This window comes from Anopheles ziemanni, chromosome 2, assembly GCF_943734765.1.
Source record: "Anopheles ziemanni chromosome 2, idAnoZiCoDA_A2_x.2, whole genome shotgun sequence".
Taxonomy (NCBI): Eukaryota; Metazoa; Arthropoda; class Insecta; order Diptera; family Culicidae; genus Anopheles; species Anopheles ziemanni.
The window spans coordinates 17,532,798-17,548,311 of record NC_080705.1 but is presented as its reverse complement, the minus strand read 5'-3'; the positions used below and the strand labels follow the sequence as shown (position 1 = coordinate 17,548,311).

The 15,514-nt window shown below is 44.0% G+C and overlaps 1 protein-coding gene across 1 annotated transcript in view; it reads right to left on the bottom strand.

The window, feature by feature from the left end:
- The window catches only part of LOC131293078 (uncharacterized), a 57,006-nt gene extending 42,936 nt beyond the window's left edge, over positions 1-14,070 (bottom strand). The window contains exon 1 of the mRNA XM_058321158.1: positions 13,873-14,070. Coding sequence (XP_058177141.1) covers positions 13,873-13,951 — 79 coding nt within the window. The 5' untranslated portion in view covers positions 13,952-14,070. The remainder of the gene's footprint in view (positions 1-13,872) is intronic.
- Positions 14,071-15,514: the final 1,444 nt, after the last annotated feature.

Here is a 15,514-nt window from a genome sequence, read left to right as displayed (position 1 = left end):
AACTCATATGTTGATTATCACGATGAAAAAAAAACCCATTCACTATTAAAGGGACTGGTATCCTTTTCAGTTACGTCTTGTGGGAGGAAATATTAATAAGTCCCTTCAATCAATGTTCATTTCCATCATATGTCTACCAAAACAACAACATTAAAAAGCATCCTAACATACCGTGCAAACACATTTGCCTAAGATATGCTTGTGGGAGTTTTCTAATGTGTAAGGGTTATAAAAAGAAACTTAAAACATTCAATATTCTACATGTCGGTGTCCGTAACCTTTGTTTTAAATCTAGTTGGGTCAAGATTAACTAATCGTGATGGTTCCGAACCTATTTAACCATCTTTATCTTATCATGTCGTCGACGACGATAATCGGTCATTGAAAATGTGTCATTGCACTTGCAGCTGTTGATCGATACGGACGTGCATCGCCTCCTTAGAAAGAATCATCCGCTCGTTAAGATGGATAATCAAGATCTAATAAATATGGTGGAAAACGGCGTTCGATTGATCATGTGCATAATTAACCAACGGCCGATCACAATATTCGAGCTACGTTGGCCTATCCAGTTGGCGATCGTGGAGCCTGTAGTTGCTTGGTTGGTCGGGCGTGATGACCTAAGGCTACCGGAAGTAACAGCACAAGCTACGATTGTCCTGCCCCGTGGCATCCAATGGGATCTCAGAATAATGTGGGCTGGTCGCCCATTGATCGAGCCCTGGAACTACGAAACGGGCCCTGTGACATCATTCGTGTTGGTCGGCCTGGCATTTGGTCTGGGTATATGGGCCAGACGCAACAATCTATGACAACGTCATACATCCACAAACGTGCATTTAAAGTAGCACTAAACAGCTACCCAACCCACTGCCAGCGAAGCAAGCACCAGCAACGATGCTGCCAACGATCAGGTGACCGATGCCGGTGAGAGGACAATGACCGGAGAACACGTCAGTCGAAAGGAGAAATGTGGCAAACGTGCGGTCACAGGAAGGAAATGTGTCCGTTCCTTATATGCAATATGACGTAACGATGTGTAAAAATTATTGCAACATAATGTAAAGAAACACACACACACTTGATAAAAACCTCAGGATATGTTGTAGACTAGAAGGAAAATGGAGATCACACATACTATTATCGTCGTTGATTGTCTGCGTTTATTGAGGTCGAACAAACGAAACGCAAAATGCATTTACAGTAAATATTATTATTTCAAATACATATACACATTGCGAGAGAAGGGTTAAGATGTGTATCGAATTAAATAATACCTAAATAATGCGGACAAGAAAACAAAAATAATACCCGACGTAGTATGAATCATCCAAAACATAAAAAAAACATCCGTTGCGATGTAAAATGCGAAATGTTGCGACACCCACACTCAGGCGCAAGGTTGAAACCAACAGCATATCACACAAATTCCTCGAAATTGCTAGTTGATAACAACATCCCAGCGTCGGTAATGGCGGTTCTATTATTTATCCTTTAATTACTGGCCCGCAAAAGGTTGATTGAAAATGTATATAGCAGAAGAAAAAATAAAAAAAAAAACCGGCACTAAATCGTACCGCAATGGCAGCAATGTTGTTTTGTGTATGTGTATGTTAAAACCACCACCAGGAAGAAAGATTGTTGCGGGGGTTGATGAGGGGGTAAATCAATTCGACCTAAAAATAAATGTCCATCCCAACAAACATTTCAAAGGGAAAAATCAAAGTACGAATACGAAACGAGAAGAAGGAGAAAGCGAAAAAACAACACACACATACTAACACCAATGGGATCATACGATGTTGTTTGGTGGTGTAGTGCCCCCTGGTAGGGTGGTGGGAAGGGGTTATAAGGTAGGGGGGGGGGGGGGGGGGGGCGTGGAAGGAAAACCAATGGCCATCGGCCTCCGAAGGGATGTGCTTTACCTGCCCCAAACGATCGTAACGGAGAGGCTTTCCCTTTTTAGTGTGTGGTTTTGTGTCCTTCGATCATCAGTTAAAGACACACACTCACACACCCACAAACGTGAAAACAAACGGACATTTTTGCAAAATGGGAAACCCCATGGCACACATACACACACATATCAGTTGCCATTTGGAATTCGTACCATCAAATCAAACGAGGTCCGGAGCCCCCATTTCAAGTCAACCGGTCTCATCCGAACTGAAATATCAGCACGTAGTGACTCACCCCCCACTCTCCTTCACCCCTTTCCATTCATCTCCCCCCCCCCCCCCCCCCTTCCCCTCCCTACCAAGCCTATAAACCAATCCCGGCAAAGCAACGAACCGAACCGAACCGGCTACTGCTAAGAGGTCGATAATGTTTAATAAAACATAAATCGATATCCGTGGACCGGTAAGTTCCCCCCCCCCCCCCCATCTTCCCCTAGCGCCACTGGTGCACGACGATGCGCGGGTGGCCTTCAAAAAAGCAACATCAAAAACAAATATAAAAAAGACCTTCACATCTAGCCCCCCGTTCAATTTCCGTTCTCGGTCACCTCTTCGGGGCGGCAATTGTTTTTTTTTAACCCGGTCCGTTTTTTAAACGTTTTATTTCCGGTTAGGAATGTTTCATCCCTTTACAGATAGGGGAGCATAGGTATGCTGTAGGTGGAAAGGGTGTTCCTTGACTTCTTCGAGATTGTTGACTTTTGGTCAGGTTGGAGGAACACAAGTGATTTATTTTTAAACACTCCACAGGACCGGAGAGAGTCCCGAGACGGCAATTAGATTTAATCGGCATCGAAACGAATGTCGACCGGCCTTTCTTCTTCTTCTCGTTACGTTTGCATAAAACGTTTACCACGTTTTGTGCACACAACTCGAGTGCCATTTGTGGATGGAGCATGCATGCATGCCGTGCAGCATGAAGGTAAAGTGTGGCGAGACGGTCACGAACGAATGTAGGTTACATTTGCGGTTGGCCATTGAGCTATCAATCACGTCGTGCCCCGATAAGAACAACACAATGTTGGGAGGGAGAATAATCTTATCAGGCGCCAAATGGAGGAGGGGGGTTTTGCTGAACCGGTGCAATCAATCAATTTTATTCGATCAAATTAGAGACAATTGCTGTGTTTTATTTTCAAATGTCACTAAAAAAGTTGTGGTGAGACGATCATCGTTTGATGGGATCAAAAGAGTGAACATTCCAACATATACATCGTGGTTTCGCTGTTGCAAACTGGTTGCTCCCATGCAACGGGAGTAACACACAGCTGATCGTAAAAATATCCCACCGCACGCATGCAGCAGAAAACGAAAATGGAGACCCCACTGAAGCGAAGGCCCGAATATGCCTCCTCATCGAGCTAATTGAAGTCGAAGGTTGCTACCGTTTCACGCACGAACGAGTGGCTCCACAGAGAGCTATATTTGTGGCAAAACGAGCATACATTTTCCGACCAAAGGAAAGAACCCCCGCGCGCGGTTCGATCGATTGAGCCTTTGAGGCAAGCAGCAGCAGCTGACTAGGCAGAAAACAATTCATTCATTTGTGAGCTGCACGAAAGAGAAAGAGGGAGAGGCGAAGAGGGTGAGAGAAGAAAAAAAACAAACCCTGGGAACTGGGGGAACCAACATTTCCACTTCGATTTTCCTTTGGTGGAATAATTACTGCGAGGGATGCTGTGGTGACAAACTCGCGAACTCGAAAACCGTTTGACCTTTCGGCCTTTTTTTCCACACTGTTGTTTTAATGTCAGGCAACAAAAACCCCTCCTCCCACACCCCACTTACGCCTAATGTCCGAACAAATATGACCGTGCGAGCTTTTGGGGATGTGTGTGTGTGTGTGTGTTTTTTTATGATTATTATTTTATTTTTGTTCCACATCCAGCATTTCTATCTTCACTTTTCCAACGTACCCCCGAAGAATTCCCTGAGCTTTGAGGGATTTTCTTGCGTGCGGAGAAGTGACTCGCAAAAAGGGAGAGAGGAGGAAGAGGCGAGTGTGGGGGCTCAGTGGCGCCCGGTTGGCACCGAAAAAGCGAGACGCATGCGTACGCAAACGCTTACTCACCAACCTTTCCATCACCGGTTTTCAACGTTAGGCGATCGGAAAAAGCGGAGCGGCGGATGGGTGCCTGGAGGAGCAAGGAGGAGGTTTCTGGTGCTGGGGGGGGCTCTGTTTACTTTCCCTTCCTCCCATTCCTTCCAACCCTCCGAGAAGGCCGTGGGCCAATCATACTACGACAAGCGGAGCATAAGAACCGGTCCGGCTCGGTGACAGCATAAAATAGAAGCAGTAAAGAGCAACATGATCAGGCGGCGGGGTTGATGGGTGTTGGGGAGGCGAAAAGCAAAACACGCGGTACACAAAATGCGAATTAAGAAAAAAAAGACCTAAAAGACACCACCCTGGCCGAAAGAAAGAGAGAAGCGAATAAAAACTGGTGAAATGTACAAGAACACGTCACGAGAGAAGATGACGGCCACTCGTTCGTTTGCGACCTGCGTTTGGGATAAACCTCGTGGTTGTGGGTTTGCAAAAAATAAAAAAGACGAAAAGAAACGCTCGTGGTTCTTTTTGTACTGTTTTAGACCAACCCCGCCGATCCGGACGCAAATGCAAAAACCCACCACCCGAGCGCAGCCCGAGATTTCCCTATTCGGGCGTTATTTTTCGTTTCGGTCCAAAATTTCTGTTTAATTTGTAGATGCTTCGTTTCAAACTTAGTTCCGACGGGTGTGTGCGGCCGGGGGTGGTATTTAAATTTACTTGGGAAAATTTGACGTTCGCGTGTTTTATTATGCTGTTTGTTTTGCCCGCGCGGCTTGATGGGGGATCCCGCTGGTGCTTCGCTTTTTCGCTCGGAGGAAAAACACCACCGGGCGAGAGAAGCAGTGTTTTCCGTTCGGTTCGGTTTTCTTTTTCGGCCGGGCGATGTTTATGTTTGCCGCACGCTTTCTGGCAGTGGCTCATTATTTTAAGGCCTTCAACTGGCGATTTATTATCGCCAGCCGACGAAAGCCGGGCGGAATTGGGGCCTCTGTTACTGAAGCTGTTTAATGAAGGATAGTTTTGGCTTATAATCGGGGAAAAGAAGGTTGAAAGAAAGCCTAGGTATATCTTAGCTTATTAATTTGAGTAAAGAACATTAAAAAAGATAAAAAAAATAACCATTTGTGCAACCGAACAGGCAAATCCTTCTAATCCCCAGATCTTCAAGGGAGAAGGAATGAAAAAGATAAGGCAAAACGTTTGAAACAATAATTTGCTTACTTTCTCACTGAGAGGATCACAAACAACTGTATATGTAAGACTAAAAAGAAAGGGCCCTTAAAAATCTAAGCTTCCGAAGTACTGATCTCACAGCGCGGTCTACGTTCGTTGGCTATAATACTTAATTAACTTATAATAAGTTGTTGTGCCTTGAAGGAAAATGGCGCACATAATTGTGAGGATCTTCTTTATTTTTATATAGTTTATGGTCGAAAACAGAAGAAAAATGACAATGTCCAACGATTTTGAAAATTTGTTCATTAAATAATGTTCAATTTTAGAGCAACTATGCTTACACTTTTAGTACGACTTAGTTCTTTGTGATTGTTAGAGAAGCTTATCATCTATAATTTTATTTTTTTAAGTTTTCAAACATTCTTCATCGCTCTCATGCCTTGAATCAAATATTGTGCCCATTTTCATACGAGAGGAAATTATCGTCGAAATAGAGTGTATTGCGATCAAAAGGCAACCGAGTTAATAATGTGTCGAAGAAGGTTCCACTGCATCGAATAGTATCACATAAATGGTGTATTAAAAATATAAAATACCCGACTAAGACTGGTTAACTCCATCATTAGGTAGCTTTACCATGAATATTACTTCTCACGACGATTTTCTAATGTTTCGAGCAATTTTTCGTCAGACTTTGATATTATACACAGCTATATGGCCGTATATGAAAGTCAAATTGTATTTAAAAAAAAAAACAAAAAAATTTTTTAAAATTTTGATCTAAAGGCCTGTACAAGAACACAAAAGACCCGAACTTCAAAAATGGATCAGACTACAAATAAAGTTTTCTCACAAAAAATTAACTCGTTCATTTTATGAACTTACCAGAAATTCCTATAGTTGTAAGGTGAATTCGATAACTACACCGGGCTTCACATTGTTGATGATGATTTTACGTAAATGATTCGGGTTTCGTTAAATGTTAGCAAAAATCCGGAAATTTATTATCGATCAGTTAGAAGTCTGAAGTCTGATCACCTTCGGGAGGTTTTCCCGGGCGATGGACAGCGGGTGTGGAAAAACCAGAACAATATGCTGGGTTCGATCGGTGCCCTGTGAAATCGAGGATAAACCCATCTTCCTCACCAACGCCGCTGGATCGCTCTGCGGGTGTGAGACGTGTTCGATGGTGCGTTCGGATTTCCACCACGGATAACACCGCAAGGGCGGGCCCGGTCGACGGGCGGGAAGGAAAAACGGCGCCAAACCTACGGCGGGAAGGTGGCCGACTAGGTTGGATTATTTCTGTAAATAATCGCGATCCGTCGATTTATCCGCCGGGAAACGTATAAACAACAACTACCGTGACGACGCGTGTGGGGTTTTCGTCCGCGCGATGATTTTTCGGATTTTCGGTTCGAGGGTGTGGATTGTGATGATTTTGGGGAACGCGAAACAAAAGCTATCGACAGGCTTGATGGGGATGGGGAGCAATCAACACGATCATCCCTCCCCGGTTGGGCAACACGGAGTTGCGGTGTCCATTGTTTTTCCTCTTCCACTCCCTGCTAAACCACCGCCGTAGTGGTGCAGATTAATCGGGATCCAGATCAGGTCCGTAAATCGATCGACCGCGGACCGAGTGAGCTCATCTTGAGCCATAAATTAGATCCACGAGGTGCGAGACCGAGCGCTCGGAAACGCGAGCTTGGGAAAAGAAGAAAGTTTTCACATTTAGAAACGGGAGAAAATTAATCTCATCACACGACACTGGTGCTTGATGGAAAAGGCCACGGCCCTCTTATGCCCGTGTAGAGGATTAGGCAATTTGTGTTCTAACCAGAATTTACGACACCTCCCGGAGCTCAGTGTCACCACCTTCATATGCAACCCGTGTCATCTGACTGCCAGGGCTTTGGCGAAGGTGACTTTTATCTCGCCGTAAAATGCGTGTGGCTAACGAGCAATCATCTCCCCGCAATGATAACATTCCTTATCGCAACCAAACCAACCAACACTTGTCAAACAGCAGAGTGTAACACGAGGCGTGCCATACCTGCAGCAGGCCACGGAATGAAGCCGTGTCGTTAAGAGACCGATGCGCAATAATAATGCGGCTCGAGATTGCTCCCGCGAGGAGGTCGACGCCTTTCGGGTTCTCGAGGAAGGTGAAAATCCACGCAACCGGCAACAGAAAAGCGAACCGGACCAGAAATGGGATCTGGCGACACGGCGCATGGTAATTACGACCATTCGTCGGTGGCGCTAAGTGAGTTATGAAGCTCGCAGATAGGAGATATGGAAGGCGGCTTCCATTTGCGAGGGTAAGTAAATAGCAACCCCCCGATGCCGGCCATCTCCGTGCGTCCAGCCACGCACGGAGACTGCATTGCAGATGAGAGATATACCGAGACCCGGGACTGTTGGGGATGACGTATTACGCGAGAGCTTAACCATAAGCGGTTAGGCTGATAATTTCTTCACCGAGGTAGCACATGCAGATGTTAATTGCGAGCTGATTGGAATGCAGTAGAACTTTTCAAATCATCCAACCGCAGATTAACAACCAGATACTGATGAAGGTAATCTGCGTCTTGCAATGTAAATGTAAATTGGCATGAATAAAAGTTTAACACTTTCAACGCCGAGCGTTTCTAGAACACTTTTTTTGTACAATCATTTTTGATGAAATTTTGATGTAAAACAAATACTGAAACTTGTTTCTTAATCAAAATAACAAACAGACCAAGCTTTTCTAAGGATAAATTTGTATATTTACAAGAGCCTTCCACTATATCAGTTTGTAAAATAATCAATAAAAGGTAAAGTAAATGTACATATACAATAAGTAAACGAACATATGTATAACATAAAAGATATAGTAATTACAAAATAAATTCATTCGCAAAATTAATCTTTACTTCGTTTCCAAAAACCATTGGTTGGGTACATTTTATAGACAATTTTTAATGATGGTGCGAACAAAACAAATTTAAATTTCATGTTCCTGTGGTTTCTAAAGCCATCAAACTTAAATAAAATTTTCCCGGGTGAAGTAAAAAATGTTTCATTTTTTGCAACTTTAATAAATGACTACAGTCAACCTCTCCACACTGTTTTTTCCATTCCAGTTTTTTAAGTTGCACTTAATGGTCGATATTCAGAAGATTATTTTCCATGAGTTCTATGTCAACAGTGAAATAATGCTCTGCATACCGAATGAATTCTTTCATAAGTACATGTGTGTGTCATATTGTTAATTCTGAATAAACAGGAATTTCTACTCCCTTGAAATGTATTTTAAAAATTATTAAATTAATGCTCAGTTCTTTTTAAGCTTGAAATGAAACATACTTAGTCATATGGTTGGTGTTTCATAACCTTGTTAGTGATAACTCTGATAAAACGAGAAAAAATAGTTATGAATGCGTCATTTAAAAAACTTTATTCGTTCGTTATACTTTCCACGCATGAGTTAAAAATAGGAAAATTAAACGTGCACGACGCAAAAACAAAACTTTTATGATTAGTAAGCGTACAGATTTTTTATTGACTGAACCGAACAAGACTTATCGAGTATTTCTATCGTTGAAATGACTTAAAAAAAAAACGCTCACTTTAGAAATACCTCACAGTCACCCTGGTTTCGTGTCAAGTGTCGAACGAATAAATAGCGCCACCGCCAGGCGTGTGAGTTGTAGACTAAAGGCAAATATCTAACAACCCCGGGGTGGTTGGAGTGCTTTCTGCATGGATGACGTTTTTGCACCTTCCACCGACGGCTTCTTTTCTAATTAGTCGGCGTCGAAGGCGGTAAAAACCGGGTGTAGGAAAGGCAACCATCATCGCACGAAAGGCACACTAGGCGGTGGCTTATCCGCTTATGACGACGGAGCCCACCCACCGGGTTCGGGTGAGGGGTGGGCGATGCAAAAATAGTTTTTCCTGCCGTCCTGCCGCGAGAGACAATGGGACCTAGCGTCGGCGGAGGAGGAGGAGGGCGTCGGGTTGAAATCAATTTCGCACTCCTACACGCTCCAAACGCTCACGGGGGGTGGTGGAAATGTTAAGAAAGTCCTCACTCCCGCGCGCATCCATTTCAATTAAGTCACGCGAAATCGCTCACCGATGATGCATTCCGGGGCTCCGTGGTGTATTTTTACACACCTGATATGTTTTACCGAGCCTTTGCGTAGGTGATCGCGAGGCGTACATTGCTGAATATATATGTATGTGCAGGTTCATTTTATTCCCATTCCATCGATCGCGTTTCGCTGGAACTTGTGTGTGACGAAATGCCGACGTCGAGATGACGCATGCAACGCGGGTGTCGGTAGTCGTCACCCCCTGACAACACGACCGGTTCTTGCTCGATTACTCTATGGAGCTGTTTTCTTAGACGCAAGACGCAAACCGTTCTTCGACGGGGCGCTGTGTGACGTTGATAAGAAACTTGCTTTGTTTCGTGTTTAAAAACGCTCATGTCAACGACTCGCAGATGATTTTTAACAACATTGACCAAGCCACGACTGTACAGCTAAGGCCTTAACGAGAAACAAAAAGAGCTGAGGGAGAGATGACGACGACTTCCACAAAATACCGGTTTGCTTGAATCCATCGCTGAAGGAAACAGTAGAGCGCGCGTGTGTGTGGGTGCCACCCTGTCAGTGTCACACGAAACGCCAATGTCGATGATGCCAATTCCGAGGTGGCACGCCGATTGACGCCATCGGGGTTTTCTACACAACCAAGGTCCCTCGCGTCCGTTTATTGCATTCATAATTGGTTTGCGAACAAACACAGCGTGTGCTCGGAACTCAACGAAGCGATGATTTGTGTTGGGGTGGGGGGTGGTTTTTTTTAGTACCGATTATTTTAAAATGACGAATGACTAGTTGGTTGAGATAAAATTGTTATGAAAGAAGACCTGTTTTTTAAATTGAAAATATTTGTTGAAGATAAAAACGTTCTTAAAATAACTTTAATTGCATAAAACAAATCCTAACAAATAGAAAAATAATCTCTTTTCCATCCAAGCGTACGAAGAACCTGTAGTTAGTTCTGGTCGACAGAAAATTGCATAATCAAACACAACAATCGAACCCCCCCAAGGTCCATCCAGAACATCGTAAGGGATAAATTAGTTCAAGGATTTCGAACGGTGAACGATAAAATACACACACACACACACACATCGACCGGACAGCGTGTGGTTGGTGGCGTTGTGTAACGTCGTGGAAATCGTTGTTGCAAAAAAGGGGGGAGAGCATTGGCAGCGAAAAGCCTCCGGTCGAGGGAAAACTTTGCCCACCACCGATTTCTTCTGTGTGTTTTCCTTTTGTTTTGTGTGTGCTTTTTTTGGTTCCCTTTTTTTTTTGCTGAGTGTTTCAGTGTTTTTCAGGCGAAGAAAAGCTCCCTGAACGTCCTGTCGAAAATCCGCACACAGACACACAAACACACACACTAACAGGCATTTGCTGGGCCGAGGCTTTATCTGTAATTGCAAAGCAGAGCGTGTGGAGGCCTTTGTTGAAGAGTTATGTAACGACGACACAACATCATCATGCGTCCCAAGGACCGAAAGACACAACGCACGTGGTTGTGTGTGTATGTGTGCTCGGTGGACGACATTGCGACATTGACGTAAGGAAAAATGGGGGGGGCGCAGAGAATATACGAAAGGAAAAGCGACCGCCTGCGATGGGTAAGAAAACCAATAGATGGCTGAAACAACGGAACGAGAGAACGGAGCATCGTCACACAGATTTTCCCAAAAACAAAACATAAAGAAAAGGGAAAACGGAGTTAAAACGGAGGGAAAGGGGTGGGTGACGCGAAACCAATCCAATCCGGGTGAAACAACTTCGCTGGACGGAATCACCCCGGGAGGGAATGTGAGGGAAAATCCCTTTTACATCGGAAAATGTATTATCATACCCTAGGAGGGCCCTCTTGCTTGGGCTCCAACTGGGTTCCTCGGGCCGGTTGTCGGAACCCTTCGGAAAGCACGGAGCGTGAGATGATAGGATATAGGAGCTGCTTTCTCTTTGGAGGAAACATCCATACGAACAAACGCCGACAAGCCAACAGACAAGAAAAGGATAGTTACACCAACATCAACAGCGAGGAAAAGCTCATTTTAAAGTCCCTTCGCAGTGGAACATCCCTTCCATCTTGCGCTGCGAACGATATGGAAAGGGTTCATTTTCTTCGTTGTGTGTTGTGGAAAACTCTTCCTCTGCTACCAAACACATCATACACGCGTGGAGCCCGGCATGGTTGTTGGTTGGTGGGGCGGGGGAAAAGCTCCCATGCTAATACTCCACCTGAACCGTGCGTAGGGCGACACAATTCAACTAAACCGAGGACACCCAAGATCCTCGAGATTTAATCCCAACAATGCCGGCGTACGGCGCATACATTAACATGCCGGCTATATAAAATACAGGCGAGAGTTTTCCTCTCTCTCTTTTTTCCTGAGGCAGAAACAAGCTACGCACGAAATTTGCTTAAAGATTTTCGTTTGCACAACTTTTACATGCAGGGACTGAAATTTTGTTTCCCTTTTTCAACGTTTTCACCACCCACAGCATTGCAATCCCAATTTGTGTTCATGATTCGAGGAAAAAAAAATGGCTCCCCTACGCATCCTTCGAAGATTTTTAGAAAACTTGTCTCAAAACATGACAGTTCCTTAAAACAAGCCTGCGGGTACGCTGTGATACTTTTAATGTACTATTTCATGCTGTAGGAGAGTTTATGGAGGAGAGTTTATGTATATGATTAATCTATAGCAGGGGTTGGCATACATTTCCCAAAAAAGGGCCCGATGATTTTAAGGAAACCGAAAGTGCGGGCCGGATGCCTTATCAACGACTATTTAATATTTTCAAAGTAGTACTCTTTTGAATGGAGTATCAACTTTCTCAATAGTAAAGTTACATAAAAAGTGGTAAAAGAATAAATATTTGAAATTATATAATAAAACTTTTTTCAACATTTTGATACCTATTTTCGTTGAATTTTGATTTTGGTTTTCCAACATATGACAGGAACAACACCTCGTTCAACAACAATTTAAATATTCATTTTTGGGAAGAAAATAAACCATACATCGTGAACAAATCCGATAAAAATTGAGATAGGTTTTTTGTAGTGCTGTGCTTCATGAATCTTTTGGTGAGATTCGTTCATATGAATCTTTCATCTAAGATTCATTCCGATAGATTCATGAATCTGTGGAGATTCGAATCTTCAAAGCTTGATAAACTTTTTGTCACCCGAATGAATATTCATGAATCTTTCAAGGATCTTGCACTAATCTCGACGTTTCTTTGATTGGATCATGGATTAAAAAAAAAGAGGGTCTCTCTACCCATTTTTTGGCTCATCACTTTTCCTTAGTTGATGTTGCTTTGGGATTCATGAATCTCTCATCCAAAGATTCATGAATCCTCTAAAACGCAAAGTATCATAGCGATTAAGGATTCTGAATCTGAGTTACACAACTCTAGTTTTTTGTATGAAGCACTAACATTTTCTGACGGGCCGAATAAAATCAGTTGGCGGGCCAGACTTTGCCGACCCCTGATCTAAAGAAGCAGACGAAGATCACAACAATGTCAAAAAACATAATCCTCAGACAGGGCAAGTGTTGATGGAGGAGCAAAGGGACACCAAAACGCGTCGATTTGAAATGGAAAACAAAAAAGCTTAGCGCATGATCGTACGGCTTTTTATGCAGGGAAATGCTTTGATGAAATGTTTTGCGCGCCGGGAAATTCGGTAGATACTCTCATGATGCTGGGCAAAATATGGTAAAAGCCATAGAGGAGAGTTTCTAGCCAGTTGATTTTTTCTTTACCGGAGCACCTACGGCCTATGATATACACAAAATCGATTGCGGCGATGAGGTTGATGACGCTCGGGCGGGGAGGAAAACATAAACATACCAAGCTCAAGTAAATCATACACACCAAAGATGTTTGTCATTCGGCCGGAATGCAATGTGTTGATGTGGAAACAAAGGGGGCGATGACTCGAAACAGATAAACCAATATTTTTTACTGACAGGCGCTACAACGGCTCCATGACACTAGAAAGGTGTAACTACAATTTGTTTTGCATCGTTTTACCATCCGTAATCGGATACGGTGTCTCTTTTTTCTCGTTTGTACACGACGGTCCCATAAGCCGAGAGTTTATTATAAAAGAGTTTATATAAATAAATAAAGAAAACGGTAGGTAAACATATTTGCGATATCCCGAAACACAGCATATTGTAAAAAGGGATTCGACAGGTAACATCGAAGTTGGGGTAAGAAAAAATATAACAATCTTTTTACAATATCAACAGAACATAACCCGTTTGAAGAGTTGACGAAAGAAAAGATAAATAGAATGGAAAGAAATCTATTTTCATTTCATTGACAGCGTTGTAAGAAACAATAAAACAGGTGTTTAGAGTTAGTGAAACATTTTTTGAACGTAAAGGATTTGTTTTTGTTATTAAAGAAAAGGTTAGTTTGTGTACAACAGCAGTAGAAGTTTTGGTTGTAGAAAGGGTGAAGGTTGTAGTACTGCACGCACGCACAGGAGAAGAGGATCGAAACCGATCGAAGGAAAAGACGTAAAGTACAGTGGGAGAAGAAACGGAAAACGGTAAGCGGGGAGCGTTTGAAATACCTGAGTTTTGTGCAAAGACTAGGGTGACTAGGAGCAGCACTGCTAGTGGCGAGTAGCGCAAAATCCGTTTGCAATCCATCGTCGGGTCCGTGGTTCTTCCTCGTTCCTTGCTGCTGCTGCTGCTTGCTGCGTCCGGAGCTCCTATCGGCGGCACACGTTGCTCATACAGGCGGCGACCGGGGTTTGGGGTGCGCGATGCTGCTTGTTTTGCGGTGGGGGGGCCCTACAACAAGGGTTATGCCTTGGATCCTTTGTGGGCTTTTGGAAGAAAGCGATTGTGGCACGCGCTTGTCGGCCGCGAAAAAGAACTCCTCCGTCTTCGTCGGTTGTTTTCTCGATTAGCAAGACGTTACCGCACCTTGATCGGTGCCGCCTTCGGTGATCTTCTTCCCACTTGCCTCACGAGTAGGCAGGCTGTGGTCGGTCAGCTTTACAATCGGAAACGGAAACCGAAACACTGGCGATGGTTGGTGGTGGCGATCTGTTGCGCTTCCCCTTTTCTTCTACTTTCTCCTCGCCTTCACTGCCCTTTTTCTGCGTTAACGAACAACAAAAACAACAACAAAAATCGCACACTCGCACACTTTTCCCAACCCGAACACACACACACACTCGATCGCCGCACAATACACCACGGTGATCGTGTCGGGGTGTGGGGTTGATCCTGCTCCTGCCGCTGCTTCCGCCGATGCACTACAAACGCGCACCGGAAATTATTTTCCCACGCACACACAGACACACGCGCGCACACGGAAACAGGGGGACACACCGCTCGTTTCCGCTCCTAACCGGGGGGGGCACACGCACCTTTTACGTCGATGGCAACACACGGCGCACACACACACAAACACGCACTCACACTTACGGCCTGGAGTGCCTGGATGCGTGAGGATTCCCGCGTTCGCTTCCGTGGAAAACCTTCCCGAACAACAACAACAACAACAACTCGGAAACTGTAAGAGAAGGTGGGAGAGAAAGGCGGGAATATTAACACTCTGACGTCCGGATACACGCTTGGATGTAATGGCTCCGTTTCAGTATGTATCCGATCACATCATTTTGGTGTGCTGTCAACGCTGTCTCCTGATACGCACCACAGACTACTGGATGTAAACAAATATTAAATGGAAAGTAAACAAATTTCACAGAGCGCGTTGCTGTTCGTACGTAAATTCTAATAAATATTGAAAAAGAATGATCAAACAAGGCGGCCAGATACGGAGGAACTAGTGCAAACACTTGATCGTCCCCCGGGTTTGGTTTTCCCGCGCTGGAAGGCCCCCGGCGGATGGTGGTGGTGGTGGTGGTGGTGTTCTATGTGGTTGACTCGCGAATTCCTTCCGAAGCACGGGCTCGCTTTCTGTCTCCCGATTGGAGTGTCCTTTGCTTGCGATTTGTTAAATTGCCAGTTCCATGTGACTATTTTTGCATTTAAATTGAACCCTCAAATATTCTGTTCGGACACTTTTCAGTTAGAAATAAAATAAAATAACCAAGTATATAACCACCAACCAGGCGACACTACATGGCCTGTGTTGTCGGCTGTTTTGATTATAGCCCCTTTTTGTTCAAATATCAGTGGCTAATCAGTGGCCTTTGAATTGTGGTGAGTACTTTCTAAATTAGTGAGATTTTTCCTTTA